The 19,492-nt window shown below is 51.9% G+C and overlaps 5 protein-coding genes and 1 non-coding gene across 6 annotated transcripts; 3 read left to right on the plus strand and 3 right to left on the minus strand.

Annotated features, from left to right (window-relative positions):
- Window positions 1–453: 453 nt before the first annotated feature.
- Window positions 454–777, minus strand: V2A60_003631 (uncharacterized protein; the record flags this gene model as incomplete). Its single annotated transcript, XM_083254959.1, has 1 exon — window positions 454–777. One exon carries the CDS (start codon window positions 775–777, stop codon window positions 454–456), a length of 324 nt encoding a protein of 107 aa, XP_083111085.1.
- Window positions 778–9,182: 8,405 nt separating this feature from the next.
- V2A60_003632 (S8 family peptidase) lies at window positions 9,183–10,617 on the plus strand (the record flags this gene model as incomplete). Its single annotated transcript, XM_083254960.1, has 4 exons — window positions 9,183–9,467; window positions 9,528–9,660; window positions 9,741–9,793; window positions 9,892–10,617. 4 exons carry the CDS (start codon window positions 9,183–9,185, stop codon window positions 10,615–10,617), a joined length of 1,197 nt encoding a protein of 398 aa, XP_083111086.1.
- An 820-nt stretch (window positions 10,618–11,437) lies between these two features.
- Window positions 11,438–11,519, plus strand: V2A60_003633. Its single transcript has one exon. It is a non-coding gene; the product is annotated as a tRNA-Pro (tRNA).
- A 1,094-nt stretch (window positions 11,520–12,613) lies between these two features.
- V2A60_003634 (uncharacterized protein) lies at window positions 12,614–13,244 on the plus strand (the record flags this gene model as incomplete). The annotated part of the gene is made up of 3 exons (XM_083254961.1): window positions 12,614–12,908; window positions 12,990–13,049; window positions 13,111–13,244. The coding sequence occupies 3 exons, from the start codon at window positions 12,614–12,616 to the stop codon at window positions 13,242–13,244; spliced, it is 489 nt and encodes a 162-aa protein (XP_083111087.1).
- Window positions 13,245–13,556: 312 nt separating this feature from the next.
- Window positions 13,557–14,958, minus strand: V2A60_003635 (peptidylprolyl isomerase RRD1; the record flags this gene model as incomplete). Its single annotated transcript, XM_083254962.1, has 2 exons — window positions 13,557–14,217; window positions 14,276–14,958. 2 exons carry the CDS (start codon window positions 14,956–14,958, stop codon window positions 13,557–13,559), a joined length of 1,344 nt encoding a protein of 447 aa, XP_083111088.1.
- Window positions 14,959–16,512: 1,554 nt separating this feature from the next.
- V2A60_003636 (uncharacterized protein) lies at window positions 16,513–19,232 on the minus strand (the record flags this gene model as incomplete). Its single annotated transcript, XM_083254963.1, has 5 exons — window positions 16,513–16,884; window positions 17,302–18,110; window positions 18,160–18,255; window positions 18,306–18,902; window positions 18,953–19,232. The coding sequence occupies 5 exons, from the start codon at window positions 19,230–19,232 to the stop codon at window positions 16,513–16,515; spliced, it is 2,154 nt and encodes a 717-aa protein (XP_083111089.1).
- Window positions 19,233–19,492: the final 260 nt, after the last annotated feature.

Genomic DNA, 19,492 nt, shown 5'->3' on the forward strand with positions numbered 1-19,492 from the left:
TGACACCACCCTACATTACATGGTGGTCCTCAACTGGTGACCAAAGTGGGAGCTCTCCAGCGATGGAATTAAATCCAGCAACTTTGAATGCAAAGTCGAATGAAATGAAATGAATTGATGCACTAACTTTGAACTTTCAGCAAATGGAAGGATGTCGAGGTGGAGACTGAAGTGTTGGAAAGCTTGTTATAAAGCGATCTGTTGATAGCTCTACAGCATGACTTGTGCTTACACAGACACCCCAAAGGCCTAAAGTTCAGAGGACAAGAAGATTACTGATGAATTGTTTGATTGGAAATAATCAAGTAAAAAGCCAATCCTCAACACCAGATGTCAGAGTCCACAATGCATGTTGAAAGCATCTCCAGGCTGTCCAAAGCGAGTCAGTTGAATGACCTTGTCCTCGATTCAAATAGACTGAGAAGACGTTTTAAACCATCGTTAAAAAAACCTTCAAGGAGGCCCGCTCTCTCTAATTTTCTCCATGACAACTCTGGCTAGAGAATCCATCGAGTCGTGGGTGCTGAGCTTGTCCAGGATGACTCTCCCGTTCCAGTCCTTGACGCTGATGTAGCGAATGTGTCCCTCGACCGAATGGTTCTTGCTCTCGAATGTCATGGCAAAGCGCCAGTCGGCCTGTTGAAGGGCCGTTCCCAGACGGACCGTGTTTTCGTGGCAGCCCCTGGGGCCCCAGATCCTTTCGCCCTTGAAATTGAGTGTGCCCGTTAGGGTGTGGCCTTCCACGGAGTGATCCTTATTCTCGGTCCAGACTTCCATTGTTGTTGCTGTTTTGTTGGTACTGAATGGAGTTAGCAGGCAGGAAATGCTGCTTCGTGTACAGTATGCTTCTCATACCTGTTTGGGTGCTTTGGTGATGAATGTGAAAACGTCGGTTCCGGCAGCTGAGGTGAGGAAAGAGATTTAATGGTTCATCGTATTCATCTTGAGATCACAGACCTTTTATACTTTTGATTCAGGCGAGAGTCGACAGGCCAGGGTCAAGGTGGACTTCCCGGCTGACAATGCCAAGAGAGGGGACAGCCAGATGGCCACCAACGCGTTCCGATGGCAGACTATCATCGGCAACCCCGTGTCTTCTGCAGCTCTTTACGAGGTTCAGTACAACAATGCGAGTAACGTTGGCGGCAACTATGACGTTGATGCGAATGCTGCTGTCCGGCCCGCCACAACCAACTTGCCGCTTTGTGAATGACTCCGGCAGCAAGATGCTCATCACCGGCAATGTCAGCCCATCCATTGACGAGGCGTACAGGTTGACGGATCTGATATATGATACGGCTCTTGATTGAATATACGCATCAGCCCATGCGTAACAGATCCTGCGAGAAGCAGGGCGCATGCAGAGATATGGGGAACATGACTACATAACAAGGCTCTATGTAAGACAAGGGACACATGAGGTACAGATACCGGTAGTTGCTATCCTGGCTAGACAATATATTGCGCTTCTTCGGATTGAAGCTAAGCGAAGTCACATTTCATTTTGTATTAGTTTTAAAGATTATGTGAAGTGCTGACCTTTGTCTAGCGCCGCAGTCGAGTCTGCATATTCACGACTACAGCTTCGCCGCCAGTCCTTGTTCCTTCTGGAGCATCAGTCCAATAAAATACATTCCACCTCCTCGCGCGCGCGCCGTAGCTGCACAAACCTTAACTTGTATAAATCCATCCAGGCGACGTCTACTTGAACTCTCGATACATGGAAGGGAGCGTCAAGTATCGGGCAAGGTGGGCCAGCAGAATATCACATTTGAGGATCGCCCGCTGGAGGCCTGGACAGCTATGACTGGACATGCTTCATTTTATGGCTGGCTGAAATGCGCCCGATGATCCCGAACGCTATACGGAGTTTCAGCGCGGGGCGGGTCGCCGGGATGCCTCGACGTGCATGGTCGAGTACCGCCAGCGATCCAGCTGGGTTCGTTGGGGCGTGTCGTTGCATACAAATTCAAATGAAACTGAAGAAAATCCACTGGGCTCGGTCGGGTCTGTATGCCCCAGCTGGCTATTTCTACAAGCTCTGTCCATCTTTTGGCCGGCACAACTCGGAAGATGACTTGGGCCAAAGCTGTACCTCCTCCCTCGGGCACGGGGCGAAAGGCGCTCTCTACCCAAGCAGATACATAAAGATTAAGCCGCCCATTTCAAGTCGTTTGCCAATTGATAACGAGTCTTGTGGAAACAAAGGTCGAACCAGTGAACACATGCATCACCGTTCTGTAGGATGACAGTAAGACGGATATAACATAGCAGCTCCCTCTTAGTTTCTGCTACACAGATGGCGCCGATAATCGGCAAACACTCATGGTTCGAAGCAAGACGTGCCGGACTAACGGTAACAACTGCTGGCCATTGCGTTTGCCACGAACGGTAACTGCAATCCCACTGGAAGACAGCACCGCAAAGAAGTACAGGTCTTGCGTCATATCGTTCATATTGGCCCGGAAGATCTAGCGCGATTTCACCTTGCGACATTGTAGGGTCGCAGTTCAGCGATGCCCGTCTTACAGCCAGCCTCAGCGATGCATGTCTTACAGCCAGCCTCAGCGGCGCACGCTTTACAGCCAGCCTCAGCGATGCACGTCTTACAGCCTATCACAGATCATAGGTGATGGCTTGATGTTATATAAATACTCTTCTGCATGTGATAGGATTCCCTATCCCCCAACTAGTAAGTGCCCTGGCACACGGTCACCTCGGCGCTGAGTGGCCGCGCCGTATATCACAATATGTTGCCAAAGAACGACTTCCTCCACGAGCGGCGATCGAAATGTCCCATCGACACATTTTTTATCATGGACGAAAGTGATTCCGATCAAAGCATAGGCTTAGCAATAAATATTCATGGTCCAATAGGCATACAGCTAGCTCCCACTAAACGTTTTCATCGCGCGAGGTAAAAAAGAATTCTTCCTCCGTATACACTCGAAACCGTTCTGCATAGACTTGGACCTTGTCGAGGCTGATTACAAGTCTTACCTTGGGACGCAGATCATGATAGTAAGGGAGGGTATTGATTCAAGGGAAAGAATGACCAAAAAGCACCGCAAGCCGGCGCGGTACCAGATTGAAGAGAAGGATTAGTCGTGCGAATGATACCGTGTATCAACAGTTATGATTCCAGTTTATCTTGGCACTGCCGTGATTTGCTACAGACACTAACTATCTTTCAAATGAAATGTAGTTACAGAACAGGCCAGCAGCCCGCTTTCATGCATGGGAACATGAGCAGCCCAACCCCGCACCACAGCCTAACCAACGTCTTCAGGGCTTGATTCATCCCTCGTAAGAAGTTGAATCTGCAGAAAAACAACCTGGGTGTTTTCCGGTTGAGAAATCCAGACTTCAAGAGACGTCTCCTGACTCGGTATATAACAACGTCTGGGAGTTGGCGACCCGGCCAGACATGGCCGTCATGGCAAAGGCCCGCCGCATGATGAATGAAGCCGACGGGTAGAACTCCATTCAGAGTACGGCAGCCGGGCTTTCTTTCTTTGTCGCTGGTTTGTTCTTGTACCTGGCCGGATTCAACTGCGGCATTGATGGTTGCTCCTCCGGCCCAGCTTTGCGCGTGGACATTTGGTTATGAAGACTTCCCACCAAGACGCATCGATCCAGAGCGCATCAATGTCGAGCGCCGACAGGAGAACCTCGAGAAAGGGCAGATCCATGTCGACATTTGTGTTCAGGCTGGAACTGGAAAATCATTGATTGTGAATGCTCTCCGTGGCGTCTCGAATAGCCACCGAGGAGCAGCGCCGACTGGTACTACAGAGACGACAACAACTAGGGCAACTTGCCTTGCCCACAAAAGCATATAGTCAATCCCCATTCATGATATTCTCAGAGGTGGAACTCGACGTACGTCGGCAAAAAAAATTGTTAATAGAATCAGAAATTAAATTGTTCGACATTCTCCTGCTGGTGCATTCAGGTCGCTTGGGTAGGGTAAGCTGATGGCTATCGTCCATAGCACTCGTCAAGCTTCTTATATTTTCGTTGCTAGGCAGCTTGATCTCGATTGAGCATTCGAGTTATGCAGCCGTTCCTCGTTGTCAGGTCAAAAGCCGATCTTCTTCAAGACAGTGATTGGAAGAAAGATCAATTGCTCCGTTCTCATCAACACCCAGGCACCAAGGAAATGCGTGCTTTGACAAGGAGGTTCCATGGTAAATGAGTTAGACTTGGCTCACTTTCTGAGACAATCTGGAAAGCTCTGGGGCTCAGGTAGGTTGAAAACGGCAGGTATATTCATGAGCGGTACATTGGGCATCTGGAACTGCCTGATGAGGAGGTAGTAATTATCGTGACTTGTGCACACATCGTGCGGATTAGATCGAAAAGTCCCAAATTGTGATTACGAGTTACCTTGCTGCTGTATTACGAGACTGAAGTGTCAGGAGACTGGTCTGAGAATTAAAACGACAAGGGGTGGGGGGAGGGCATTCATGAAGCTCAACGAGGAATGACGTACGTCGTGTAGCATATTATTAATATACAATTTTGCGAGACGTTTGGCCAAGCGCGTAAAACAGAGAGAAATAGTTTCAAAATGGAAGACCCATAGCCATGGCTTTGTCTTGAGCTAGATATCACGTATCCACTGGCTCTCCATGCTTTGTGCCACCACTTTGCCGCCTCTCTAGGTGACGCAGACCGGCACTCCTATGCTTTCTTTGATGTCTCCGTGTTCTTGCGACGCTTTGCCCTTTGTCATCTTCGTTGTCCGAGTCAAGGTAATATATACCACTCGCTAAATGTTGTGCAGTCCAACTATCATCGCAAGCTTGCCGGCGCGTGCTACTTTAACAAATCAAACATGGTGACATCAAACGGGCGCTCTTTGGTCCCTCTCGCGCCCAAAGACGTGCTCTTGCGAACCGTTGGCGGAGTCGCATGGCCAACAGGCAGCCATAGTGGCTGCTGCTGGCATTCTTGAGTGACTTGTCTCTCGGGTATAAGTTGGCCAGGATTCAACGACTTTCGTCTCATCAAAACTTTCATCCCGGGGGCTGCAACGAACGATTTTTCCTCGAAAGAGACTCCACGCGCAAATCATCAGCATCGAGCGCCCGTCAAATCGTCTCATTCGCGCTTAGTTAATCAAGATGGAGAGGCTTCCGATAGAGCTTCGTGATCAAATATTTCGGGATGTCTTGTGCGTCGGAAAGATTGACCCGTGGGGACATTCTTACTTGGGACCACTCACGCCAGGCTTACTATCGTTGAATAGAGGCATCAGCGCTGAAGCCCTCGATATCTTTTACGGCAAAAATTGTTTCGATCTTCGCATCTTCAAATCGAATCACACTGCGACATTCATCCACAATATTGGTTCAAACGCCAAAAAAATCAAGGTCGTCCACATCGATGTCAACCTCTGTCCTGATGACTCCGGGCCAGACCAGGACACCACAGACCTCATTGACCTATTACGAAAATCTTGCGAAAATCTTGAAAAAGTGATCGTATCAATGCCCGAGAAGTGCGGCCTAGACACTGCAGCAGCAGCTCATGTCGTTTCGAAAATCCCCAGGCTTGGCGACATCGAAATATCTATATACAGTAAAGAGCACAACGGTACGGAGACACTTCCCGTCGAGATGAAATTAGCGAAGAAGCGCGTGATGGATCAATACTCGGGCCGAATCTACGATGAATATTGCTTCGTATGCAGTTGCTTGAGGTCCAGCCCGGACACTGCCCCTGATAGACACCCGCACCTATTGGAATCACTTGCTAGGAATGGGCAGTTTGATGCATCATTTCATCGGGAAATCCACTTGATGATTCTCCGCGATGCCAAAGACATGAAGGAAACCCGTTACCCTGTATGCGACAGGACGATAATCAGCGCTAACGGAAAGCTCCGCCATGTCGAATGGGAAGACTTTCCCATGCATTTTTTTTTAAACGACCCTAATAAGCCGACCAATGCTCTGGGAGCAACACTTGCCCTGGTTCTGGTAACAATGGATATATGGACTGAATGGAAGCATAAAAGATTGAGCGATGACAGATTCGAACCGGAATCGCGTGAAGTCTTTTCGCGTCGCGACATCCACTCCACGTTTCTGTCTGCAGTAACATTAGACTTTGAGGGTATGTGTCAACAGATCAGATCAATCAGGATACTCGATTTCTTGGAAGAAAGAGCCGAATATCAGGAATATAAAAAGGAACAGGAAAAGGACACAGCCAGGAATGCAAGCGAGGAATACAAAGGAAGGAAGAAACGGAGACGGAAGCTGGTGAGAGTTGGAGGGGAAAAGACTGCAGGAGGGAGACGCAAAAGAAGCAGCCGTAAAAGTAGTGGCGCTTAGTCGGTTGCGATTTCAATAAAGTTATCGTCGAGATGGAGAATGTCTTTAATTCAAACATTGATTTAGCAGTTAGGTAACCGAATTAGTAGTTATATCCGAACGCGTATCCCCTATTTCGCTTATCCCAGCGAAATACACTGCTTCTTTCATATAAAAATACGTCTTTCCACAAGTACAAAAAGGATGCCGACTCTTTGTAGGCGTGCACATGAAACCTCGCGGCACACGCACTCCTCTATTGGACCAGCACCCGCCACCAAAGGATTGCTGTGCGAGTCGGCTGAAGTACTTGTACAAACTTCGCACCCAGAGTAGTCTACCCGAGTCGTTTCAATGTCTGTCGAGGCCGCTAATGAGCCATGAGGAGAACGGTTAGCTCACTGGCCGAATTTGGATTGTATCCGGGCACGTGCGTGTTTACACGAGCAATTAGAGCACCACGCGAAGAGACATTGCATTCTAAGAATACCTTCTAGCAAGACTCAGCTCGCACTTCTCAATAATGCGGGACATATAGAGGGCACTATTCATAAGGCAGACACCCATCACATACCATAACAGCCCATGAAGTTGAGCACCGCACACTAAACAGTATTTACGACCTATCAAGTACGAACTCCAAAGTATTTTCATGGCCACAATCCACGCTCACGTACGAGATGCCAAGGTACGAAGAGAAGCAGCATCAGATCTCCATAGAACATTGCAGAATAGCAGCGACCAAATCCAGCAATAAGTGCAGCCAGCACGTCCGTAAGACGATGAGCCGACCTATCAGTCGTTCCTCCCCGTGTCTAGATGCGACGAGCCTCGTTTAGAAGCCATTCATATCCTGATAGCATAATCTAACTTACAAACGGCTTCTATTAGTCCATTTAGCGTGGCTTGTGAAGGTGTAGCTTCATGATGTTCTTCCAGTCGCAATCGAGTCAGTATAGAGCAAATGGAGAATGTAATACCGCCAGGCTTCTCGAGATCCAACGACTTTGAACCAGCCACACGAACGCATACATCTCCTAGAATCCTGCGAAGGGTGAGGTTAAATCTAGCAATGCTATCCTCTAAATGCATAGACATGTGAAATGAGCTACGGCGATACTCGAAGGGCATTAGTTCTGAAGCAGCTTTAGTACACTTTTGCCATTGCTAATCGCCAACCCCGAACTTCATATCAAAGTGCTTGTTTTTTTCTAGTCTAATAGAACTCGACGCCACTGCAGCAAGTGTTGGATGCGATACATATTTGATAAAATAATGAATAAGAGCTGGTATTTGCCTAGAAACTATAGATGCAAACGGGCTCATGTTGCGCGTTTTCATCAATGCATGACTTTGGACAGATGTTCTATTACATATTAACCATTACTTATCACCGATATCGACGGGTAGCCTACCAACCGCCCAACGCTTGTGGATTTCAGTGAATTGTAATGATGTAGTGACAATCTTACAAAATGTTGGAGGACGAAACAACTCAATGCCGAAACTACATCTCGTCTAGCACGTGGCGGTGGCGAGGCTCGGAAGGGAGGAGTAAAACGGCTTTTGCCACTCTAAAATTGGCTGCTTGACTAAATCGAACGTGTAACCATTGAGTAAACGATAGAAAGGACACTTACCTAAAATCGAGCTTGTCAGAGCAACAGGACCAACCCCGTTCGACAACATTTTCGAATAAACAACGCCCATTAACTTGTTTAGGAAGGTTCCTGTCGATCCACTTGGGAATAATCAGATTTGGGTATTGTCAAGGCACGCCAAGAGGACACAAAGGTTGGACTAAGATGGCAGAGTAATTGCCGAACCAAAGGCCTCGCAGCTTAGGTTAGCGCGGCGCGAGGTGGTAATATTGGTAGACTAGTTGATCAGTTGGCAACTGAGCATCCACGAAGTTGTCTGAATTTGCATCTTCCAGTGCCGAATTGCAGTTTAGTGTTTGTACGTTGGCTCGGTTTGAAAACGTTGAAAGTAAATACTGTTACATGCCAACATGATGAAGCCGAATGGAATGAATTACGTTGAAGCCTGGCTGCTGAAGGCGCGTAGCAACCCAACTCTTGGCATTGCAAATAGTAACTAGATTGGATGAGATTCCATATGTCATGGCATGGGCTTTTACGTCATTCACTTTCGTGATCTGGCCTCGATCCAACGCTGCTCGCCAAAGCTGTCCGGACGACGACTCCCCCAAGAACGGGCGCAATCGGCGTCGAGATAGAACTCAATTGCGTTGTGGAGAAAGGGGCGCGCCCCAAATCTAACCCCAAACTTCGGAGGATTTGCTACGGTGGTAACGGGGGTAATAAAAACCTGTTGGTTCATATCCGCGCGATAGCCTAAATCATGCATAACCGCAACCCCGACATGCCGTAACTAGCTGGCGCGAGCGACCAGGACTGCCTCGTACGGAAGTGATCGGCCAACGCTGACTTTGCGCCAAGACGTGGCTGAATCCCTAGTTCATCGATGCCAAGACGACGCTATACAAAAAGGGAAACTGTAGAAACCGTGGAAGCGCTTTGATGGCGTTTATGGTCTAGACTTTGGGGGTCGTGACTGGGCCGTAGGTTTGCCAGACGGGAGCGCGACCAAATGACCTTCTCAATAAGGCGAAGCGCTGATAAGCATCATGAACGAGGCAGATAGTCTATCGCGGTAGCAATGACCACTGTTTCGTGGAGAAGCTTCGCTCGCCGAATTGCGAATATAAATACAGACTTTTTGCCCGCTTCGAATTGATGACTTGTCTCAGCAATCCAGGTCCCAACAGATCATCGCCAGTACAGCCCCAGAGCTTCACCCAGGTTTCCATTACCCACACGCCACATCATCATCAACATGCGTCTGTCTGTTCTCCTCTCCATCTTGCCTCTGGCCACGGCCGTCCCCACGGCCAAGAGATCCGAGCCCGCCCCTCTCCTTGTTCCTCGCGGCGTCAGCGCCCAGAACCTGGTTGCGGACCAGTATGTCGTCAAGTTCAAGGAGGGCAGCGACCTTGCCGCTGTCGAGGAGGCCATGAAGGCGCTGCCCGAGGCCGCCGGTGAGGTCTTTAGCGAGGTTTTCAAGGGCTTCTCTGGCCACCTTGATGCTACGACCCTCGATCTCATTCGTGACCACCCGGATGTAGGTTGCCCGGAGAATAGCCCTCTCTTTTCGGACCATGGAAACTAATGCCCTTTGCAGGTCGAGTATGTGGAGCAGAATGCCAAGATGGAGGCTTTCGCTCCCGTCACCCAGAACCAGTCCCCTTGGGGTCTCTCTCGCATCTCCCACAGAAACACTGGCGCCACCAACTACATTTACGACTCCACTGCTGGTAAGAACAATTGTTGATACGGGGCAAATCACTGCCTTGCCCGACTGGCTGAGAACTTTGTACTGACGTTGCCATACTAGGAGCCGGAACCTGCAGCTACATTGTCGACAGCGGCATTGACGCTTCCCACCCCGTAAGTCGAATTCTCTCAGACGTCAAGCCTGTGGACAGGGTCCTGTTCTACGGGCACTCAATCGACGATTGAAACTGGCAATCTAACCGAATGCTCAGGATTTTGGCGGCCGCGCCAAGCAGATCAAGGCGTTCATCGGCCAGGCCGGCGACACCTGCGGCCACGGCACCCACGTTGCGGGCACCATCGGCAGCAACACCTACGGCGTGGCCAAGAAGACGTCGCTGCTCGGCGTCAAGGTGCTCGAATACAACAGCTCCACCGGCAAGTGCCAGGGCCCCAACGACGGCATCATCCGCGGCCTCGAGTACGTGGCCCAGGACGCGGCGAGCCGCAACTGCCCCAAGGGCGTCGTCGTCAACATGAGCCTGGGCGGCGGCTTCTCGCAGGCGTCCAACGACGCCGTCGCGGCGCTCGTCCGCAAGGGCTTCTTCGTGGCCGTCGCGGCCGGCAACGGCGACGACAACAACATCCCCATTGACGCGCGCAACGTCTCGCCCGCGTCGGAGCCGTCGGCCTGCACCGTCGGCGCCAGCGACAGCAGCGACCGCATCGCCAGCTTCTCCAACTACGGCTCCGTGCTCGACATTCACGGCCCCGGCGTCAACGTCGTCAGCACGCGGACCGGCGGCGGCACCACCACCATGTCCGGCACCTCCATGGCGACCCCGCACATTGCCGGCCTCGCCGCCTACTTCATGGGCCTGGGCAGGTCGGCCTCGGGCATGTGCGAGTACCTCCAGAGCATCTCCCTCAAGGACGCCATCTCGGGCGTGCGCTCCGGCACCAAGAACCTGCTCGCTCAGAACGACCAGGCCAGATAATCGCCAAACAGCCATAAACAAGCCAGTATGGGTTACAGAATTGTCAAATAGTAAAAACTCATATACTGCTATACATACGAGAAAATGAAATGTTTATATTACACCAATTTTACAATGCTTCCAAGAGACCTTGTGAACTGTAACACAAAGGATTATTTTCATCAGGATATCACATTTTTGTCTTTTGATACCCAAGTCATGTCGCAAAAGCGATATTCGTAATATAGTATACTTGGTTCACCAGGAAGCACGCTGCAGCATTCTCTTGTTCAACTGCTAGCTTACAACCCTAACCCGAACCCTAATACTTTCAACAATGGGCCGGGCTGGCCTTGGCAAGACAGGTTGACAGGTTATCGCTGTCCACTCTCAAAAACTGTAGAAGATGTATAATATATCAATTGAAATAATTTAGATTGTGAAGGAATGAATCGCATTGAGGCGCGCCGGATCCCACCTCTTTTTTTTTGGCGAAACTTGCTTCAGTGTATGGATAGTTCCAAGACCTTTGAGCTCACTACGCTTACGGCGAGAATATCCGTATACAAGTGATCGAAATGACATATTGGTAAATATATAAACATGTACTCTCGAGAACCATGGAGAATCAGCAATTCAGCGTATATACATCTCACGGACATGCCTTTTACATACTTTACTTGTTTCCCTGGCGAGGCTGGATGGGACACTCAACGTGACATTCGACCACCCAATTAGACCATCAAAATCCAAGAACCAAAAACAAGTCGCAAGACCCATGTGGCCAGGCGTTGATATTTGGAAATATCGAGGCTCCATCCTAAAAAGTGCTAGGCACTTCGGCCTGATGGTCTAGTGGTATGATTCTCGCTTTGGGTCCACAATTATGCGAGAGGTCCCGGGTTCAATCCCCGGTCAGGCCCCGAATGATTTCTTTTTTGCTCTCTCTTTTGAGGATGGTTTCATTTTTTTGCTACGGAATGAAAGAGAACGAGCTCATATCACCCGGCCAGGGTTTGCACGTGGAAAAGTCGCGGAAATAAAAGGAAAAGAGCGCGGGGGTGAAACCGGCAAGTCGTCACTGGAGCTTCTGGTTGGTCGAAAAGGCTGTCTTCAAATGATTGATTGGCTGTACTGGGCTGATACGGAGCTGTGCCGCCGTGGATGTTGATAAATGGCCAATAGAAACGGGGGTAATGCAGTGCAAGCCTTGCCGCCTTTTTCTCTCCTGTTGTTTCTTTTCTTTCTTTCTTTTTTCCTTTTCTTCTTTTCGCGGGAATTTTTCTTTCTCTGTTTTCGCAGCATACTAGCCAGCTTGGGGTTGGCCGCAGTCGTGTCGAAACCATCACGAGGCTCTCCACCTAGTTAGAGTAATAAGAGGTATTGAGCTGTTGAATCAGCTGGACAATTGCATCAACATCAAACCGCCCCCCTCGTGCGTGCCAACGTGCAGACAGACACCCTGCAATGTGTCGCAGAAGGCCCTCGTGGGTGCAATAAGACGCTCGGGCGGGGCCTGATCGTCTGAAGGCATTGTGGCTGCCGCTAGTTCATGTACAACGACGGGGGACCATGTCTGGGATAAAAAGAGGTTGCCGTCCACCGTTTTGCCTGCGGTGGCAGAGTAGGTTTTTTCCTCCTTGATTCAAATTATTCTACTTGCCTAGTCCAGCTTCCACGCTACCCGAGACAACAAGCTGCAGCTATACTTGGGTGAGTGCATTCTGATATGGCTGGCTATTGAGGCTGTACAGGCCATTGGTGTGCCACCTCAAGAGTGTGGCTTCCGTTTGTGCGCCAACCAAAAGAGAGGCAGGTAACGTGCAGGCTGCCTCTCTGGCTTGGGCAGAGGCCCGACATTTCTTCTCCTTGTACTCGCTGACCGTTTTTCCAACCTTTTTGTCTCTATCAACATCGGCAGCTCCAAAATTCTATTGGACATTTTACTCGCACCAGAAGCGTTTCCAACCGTAAACACACACGCTCAAAAGGCTTTTCCGCAAACGCACACATCAAAATGGGTGGCATTCGTGAGTCTTTTCCCAGCTCGACCCTTGTCCCGGGAGCCACTAGGCAGTTACTGATGCAGCCATTCTCCGAAGCGTTCGGCGCTCTTGAGAACCTCAAGAACAAGGTCCAAGAACTCATCAAGAAGAAGCTCAACAAGAACAAGACCCAGGACAAGCCCGCCGCGACCGAGACTGCTGCGACTAAGACTACTGCGGCCCCTGCTGCAGCTGACGCCACCAAGACGGAGGCCGCGGCAGCTCCTGCTGTGCCAGCTGATGCCACTGCTGCCCCTACAGCTCCTGGTATGTTTTGCCTGATTTTTGCTGTCGCAACTCAAAACGCCCTTTGGCGATGGCTTTGAGCTAATAATGTGGACGCCTCAGCTGCCGATGCCCCACAGGCTACCGAGGCCGCTGCCAAGGATGCCACTGAGGCTCCCGCAGGTATGCCGGAATCTACTGACGAGGAATCCTCATGCCGAAAACTAATCACCATTGACTTTAGCTGCTGCCGAGGCCACTGCCGTCCCCGAGGCCGCCGTCCCCGAGGCCGCCGTGCCCGTCGAAAAACCCGCCGCTACCCCCGCCGCTACCCCCGCGCCCGCGCCCGCTCCTGCTCCCGCTCCCACTGCGGCCTGAGGCGGTCCTCGATCTCGATATCATGGTCCCTGCCCCACGGCCATGACTCGGTCCAAGACGACGCACAAGTGCGCACCGCGTCTCGCTATCTCGACAACGCTTCTTGGTCCCACGCTTTCTGTCTGTGTTTTGTTTGCGAGCTACTGGATACCCGCCACGCTGCACTGCAATGATACCCTGCGCGTTGGTATAATGAGTTGCCTCGACTGCTATATTCCCACTAGTTATTCTTTTGCTTTTTAGTTTCCTTAATAATCTTTTTCTCAACAGCGTAAATCTAGTATTTTCTTGCCCAAGAGTTACCGTGTCTATCTATTTAGCCCATGGAGCCTTCGTCGCCGGCATCCCGCCTGTAGTTCCTGCGTCTGGTGGTGGCCCAGGGCGCTGTAGAGGCGGCGGCATGCGGGCTGTTGACCCAGCCGTTGTTGCAGATATTGACGGCACCCGCGATGTTTGAACCCATGGCGCGGTCGTGGTCGCAGCGGCAGCCGACGGACCAGACTGTGCCGCCAGGTTTTGCGCGTTGGGGTCTCTATTCCATGAGAAGAGAGAGCCAAACGGAAAGTGCTGCACGACGGGAAACTTGGACAGCACCTCTGCATTATACATTTTGATCATGCCTTTGTTAATCTTGCCCCAACCGTCTTTGACACCCGAAATGTCGAACAGCATCGGGCTGTGCTCCCAGAACGGGCCCTTTTTTATGTCGTTGATGAAGCCGATGGCGGAAAAGTACATGTTTGATTGGCGGTTGTCCTCGACAACCAGAGCTTTTGTCACATCACCCGTCTTGGGTGCGCCTCTGACGGAACCCTCCAGAGGCATGGGGTCACTCTCGTCGATGGGCCGTGTCAGCTGCGCAGAGCCGAATATGTACGGTACAAAAGAGTGGTCGTCCAGCCCCCATACCCCGTGAGAGCCAGCCGGCTCCAGCGTGTACGTGGTGATGAGCTTCCGGACAAGCGCCAGGTATCTATTTTCCCCAAGGTCAGCCTCTCCATGCGTGTCTCTCTCTCTCGCTCTGTGCTTGCACCTCTTGAGCGCTGGGTCGGATCACTTGCGGTTCAATAACAGAAAATACGATTTCTCGCTCCATCTCCGCCTCGGGCTTGTCGGTGGTAAAGTGGCCGAGCTTCCACAAGCACCCCAGGAAGGCCACAAAGCTCAGCTCGTGGCCGGTACCGTAGTCGAGACGCTGGGCGCTGCCGAAGCCGCCTAGCAGGTAGCTCGCGACCTCCCTGCGCGCCGCCTCGCCGCCGCCCGCCGCCACCGCCGCCGCCATCGTCTCGCCCAGAGCGCCCCTCGTCAGCATCGCCTCGGCCTCGTCGCCCAGCAGCGAGTGCCACGTGCGGAAGCTCAGGTTGCCGAACCGGCGCGGTCCCGGCGCGGGAGGGGCCCGCTCGATGAGACGCTCAACGTCGGCGAGCAGGTCCTGGAGCGCCGATACGGGCCTGCTGATGCTGCTGTGCTGCTCCTGTTTCGAGGAGGAAGAGGAGGGCGGCAAGACAAAGGTCTGAGGCACGGGTGTGTCCCTGCGCCGGCGAGGGCACACGGCGTGGTTGAGCTGCATGATGAAGACGCCAATGTCGCGGTAGGCCAGGCTGGTGAGGAACTCGGGCACGTCGCTGCTCTCGTGGATGCGCTTGACCGGTGTGGTGAACTCGGGCAGGGAGGCGCGGTCCAGGACCTCTAGCCTGAGGGGCATGACGGACATGTCTTGTACCGGGAAGATGATGCTACTTTTGTTTTTAAACCAACGTGATCGTGGTTGATGCGAGATTAAGAGAGGTTCGTCGATTCAAAGTCGTGGTTGGTTGTTCTGTTGTGGATATGCACTGTGGGTTCGCTGTAGTTAGTCATCGTAGGCACTGAAGCACGGTGCCTAGACGCTGTTACAAGGGGACCACAGCCGCTGATTTCCCACTACATGAATCTCGTTGGGTGTAGAATTTTTTTTTTTTTTACTTCCTAGCCTTTTTTTTTCTTCTTGGAGCATCTTTAAAGCGTCTATAGTTTAATCGCGAAATCGGGCAGCAGATTGGTGCAAACATGGCGGGCAAGCCGGCTCGAATGCTTAGGCACCCGGACGGACGGACGTATGGACTGGCCCACCCGGAGACGGCTCCGAAAGAACGTCAGTAGGGTTGAATCGGAACATGCTCTGTTACACATGAGAAGCACAGATTTACAGGGAGCTTAGTCACATAAAGATACGGAATGCGTCGCATTCAATCAAAATTAAAAGGCAGCTACAGGAATGTTGAAGAGTAACAAGGCATATAAAAATGGCCAGTAAGCCACTTGATAAAAGCTTCTTGTTGCGTAGGCCCTCAGTAGCTATATGTATTAGTTAGATTATGATGCGGCTACTAAGACCGAGATTGCTTGTTCTGGGGAGGACCCTGAAAACTATCACTCGCGGGATAGGATCGCTTGCCTTTTCTTGCGGTTGCACCCCGCCAGTTTCTGATCATTACTCGCAATGCCATTACTGACTGTCTAGCACGCATTTCTTTGTGAAGCCGGCGACGTGGCATACATCTCTGAGTTTAACCAGCCAAACCGGGGCCTTTGGAACCCGGACACTACTGTACAAGAAATGGGACATGATTCCTAGATATCGAAATCTGGTGGCCGCCGGGAAAAGGCCCACAATCGGCCATCTGACGCTTAGAACAGTCGCCAGTCGCCAGTCGACCTGAAATATGGCATCGACGCTTCTGTCTTGAGCATCCATTTCGCCCCGGAGGGAGGCTGTCACCTCAGCAGAGCAGCATGCTACGCAGAGGGCGGGACAAAGAAGAGAAGGGACGAGAAGAGAGGGTGGGGGAGCAATTAATGTAATCCACCATCAGCAAATCATGGCAGATGATGATATGATATATCATTAAGCATTGATCATCCATCTGTGTTCCAATGTCCCACTTACACTGGCCCGGATAACCATATGCTCGGGCCCTCGTACGCCGGCACACGGCGGCGGGGATCTACACCACAGGTGCCTAGCAGGTAGCGACCCTCTCTGTACCCGTATTCGATTGCGTTAAGCTCGCCTCAAAATGAGAGATCGGGTGGCCGGGAGGAGGTGGACTGAGAAACGACGACGAATCGTGTCGTATGGCAGCGGAAATGGCCAGTGGGTGGTATTCAAGCGCCGCGCCGGCCCTGGCTCAGACAATACTCAAGCCAGACGAACAGCCGACTCAAATGCAGCCAGAAGATATTTTCCCGGCATAACACTTAAAGAGCCAGCTCAGAAGCATTACCATCAAAGAAGAGCTGCGACATGACAGACATGACCGTTTACGATGCCGTCGTCGTCGGTGCCGGCTACAAGCACTGGGGTCCAACCCGCCCCTTCGAGTCTGAAGCCCTTCCGCCAGCTCGCGGACGGCCACGTCCACACGGACAGGATCGAGAGGACGACGCACGACTTCCTTGAGCAGGCTGTTTGCGGGATCCGCGGACGAGGTTCCCGCGAGGCAGGTGGGATGATGCACGCGCCGCGCCACTTGCTCCGCCCGGCGCGGTCGGGATTCGCGAGGGCCATGGGAGGATGGGCTTCGCGGGAGCGGACGTTGCGGCCATGAGCCCCGGTACGACTGACGGCGCCGCGGCGGCACGTCAGGTTGAGAGTATTCTGGTGGGGAGGTAGTAAAGAAGTGCAATGGCACTCGGCCTTTTGCTGTGAAAAAATACTCTTCAGGATTGTATTTGAGATGAAGGAAGGTAAGAGCAAAAATTACTACATATGCATGCATATAGACGCCATTGAACTCGTATGTTTCGACATGAAAGGCATGACAAGTCGCTATTGCTTTTGTGGCAAAGGAAGCGATGATCGCCCCGGAGAGTAGTCGCTATACCAAAGACATTTTGCATTCTATGCCCCTACATGGAAAATAGGCCAAGACTGAAGAGAGCATCAACTGTGGCAGATTGTCATGGGATCTATTGCTCTACAGCTCGCCTCCTAATATAAGATGTCGCCACCATGAACCAAACTCCGCCCAGTCTCGACTCTTGCTATCATTCCGCTCTCGTGCATTTTTCTGACCAGCGAAAATAGCATGCCGTCACATCCCCGGGCTGCCATCAAGTCCACCGTCACAGGCAACTGCTCCGTGTGGTTCGTCACCTTGGACTCGTACTCCATCTCGCCAATCGGAATGACAATGTCCGGGACCTCTGCCATGACCGAAATGCGGCTCGTGGAGAAGGCGCCGGGGGCCTGCGGGCCGGTCCAGTAGGTGTCCCTGTATTTCGGGGCCGGCGTCCGCGGCACGTACACGAACAGGTCGCTCGAGCAGCTCGCATCGTCCCGTCTTTTCAGAACGTTTCCGTTGAACCAGTCCATGAAGCGCGTCTTGTTCGCGACGGCCTCCTCGAGCGTCGCGCCGGAACCGTCACCGAGCGCCCAGCGGCGCAGCGGCGCGGGGTTCACGTGTGGCAGTCGTCCGTCGTAGCGGGCCGCGTAGTCTGCGTAGAACGGATCGCGCACCAGCCTGCCCTGTTCCTTGGCCGGCAACACCTCGTACGTGCTGTTGATCATGGTGAGCAGCGGCTCGGCGTCGGGGCTTGTCCGCGCCCAGGTCTCGGTCAGGTTGAACTCGGAGACGCTGGCGGACAAGAGCTGCGCCAAGCTGCTCAGAAATGCATGCAACATTTGGTCAAGCTTCTTTTCGGTGCCGGTAGGAAAGCCTGCGGCGAGGATGTGCTTGGGATAAGTGGTATAAGTGGTCATTTCAGGCTGATAGAGAGCAGCTGCGGCGTCGCACCAAAGAATGGGATCGCGAGCCAAAAGTCCAGCGGTATCGAATGTCGGAGAAAGAGGCATTGTATGATCCAATGAGGCTAGTCCATGGCCTGGTAGAGTTAGCACGTTGTCCGAGAACGTAAAAAAAGTATTCCTCACTTGGGCGGTTTCCGTATATGCCTTGTAGCTGGCTGGGGCTGCGAATGCTACCTCCCGTATCCGATCCCAGTGTGATATCGAGCCACGGATACGAAGCTAGAAGAAATGTCAGAATGAGCTCGGATAGCTTCAGACTCTTCACGCACCTTCTCCTGCGGCCGGGCCTGCGGACGAGGATGACGGATCGAGATACCCGTCGCCTCGCGGATTGAACGGGGCCAGGTAGTCAACCCAGTCCGCCGTCGCCGTTTGCCCATTCGCAAACTGGCTCGTCTTCATCTTGCCAATGATTACCGCACCAGCATCGACAAGCTTCTGAACAGCGCTGGCTGTCTGGCTGGCCTCGGGGTACAGTTGGTACCACGCGCGGTTGCCGTTGGACGTCTTGAGGCCGGCAATGTCGTATATGTCCTTGACTCCGAGACGGACGCCAGCAAGCGGCTTTGCCGCACTCTTTTTAAAGGACAGACGGGACGGAACAGCAACGGCCAACGACTGCCCGGGTACGTTCGCCGGCAACACGGCGTGCGATCCATCTGGCGCGGTAATGCTCGTCTCGCTGAACGCGCCGGCGAAGTCTGTGTACAACCGGTACGCTGGGTATAGTGCCCCAGAATGCGATAGAAAATAAGGCCCGTCGGGTACGGTGCCATTTTTCGAGACTTCCCTCACCACTGTCGTCGTGTTGTTTAATGAAATCGGCTGCGCACTACTAGTGGCCGACTCTTGCACCAGATACACGACTTGAAGCGGTCAGCAGAACTCGAGGCAGCGTGCCAGTGCGACGACGTGCCTTTCAAAAAGTCTTTCTGGATGACATCGTCATTGTTCAAGAAGTTTTCTGTAATTTGAGAAAGATGTGACTCGCTCAAAGATTCGGCCCTTGTGTTGACCACGGTAACTGGAACAAGGCCATCTGCATCCGCAACGGGTGTATTGCTGACTTTGCCTGCCTGCCATGGCGGAACAAAGTAATGGATGCCACCGATGACGACGGTGCTACCAGTCGATATCACCCGCGTGGTGGTGGCAGCCACGAGATGCAGCTGCCCTAGAAGACGCAATACCTTCATGTCGCTTACGCAATGCGTGGTGTGGTGCGCCGGTTTTGCTGTAGTGGCATGGGCACTTTAAGGTAGAAAAAAACATGCTTGTGGAACTGTATAGAATCTGCACGACATCAAAGTTTTCACTTCATTTATTTAGTCAGGTTGAACTTTCTTTGATTTGCTTATAGCAGCACTGATATGGGCCGGCAGGTAGAAATCACATAGCAGCCTCATCGCGCTAAGCAATTGATCATACCCTGAGAGTTACGTTACCTTGCTTATTT

Source organism: Cordyceps javanica, chromosome 2 (assembly GCF_051103115.1).
Source record: "Cordyceps javanica chromosome 2, complete sequence".
Taxonomy (NCBI): Eukaryota; Fungi; Ascomycota; class Sordariomycetes; order Hypocreales; family Cordycipitaceae; genus Cordyceps; species Cordyceps javanica.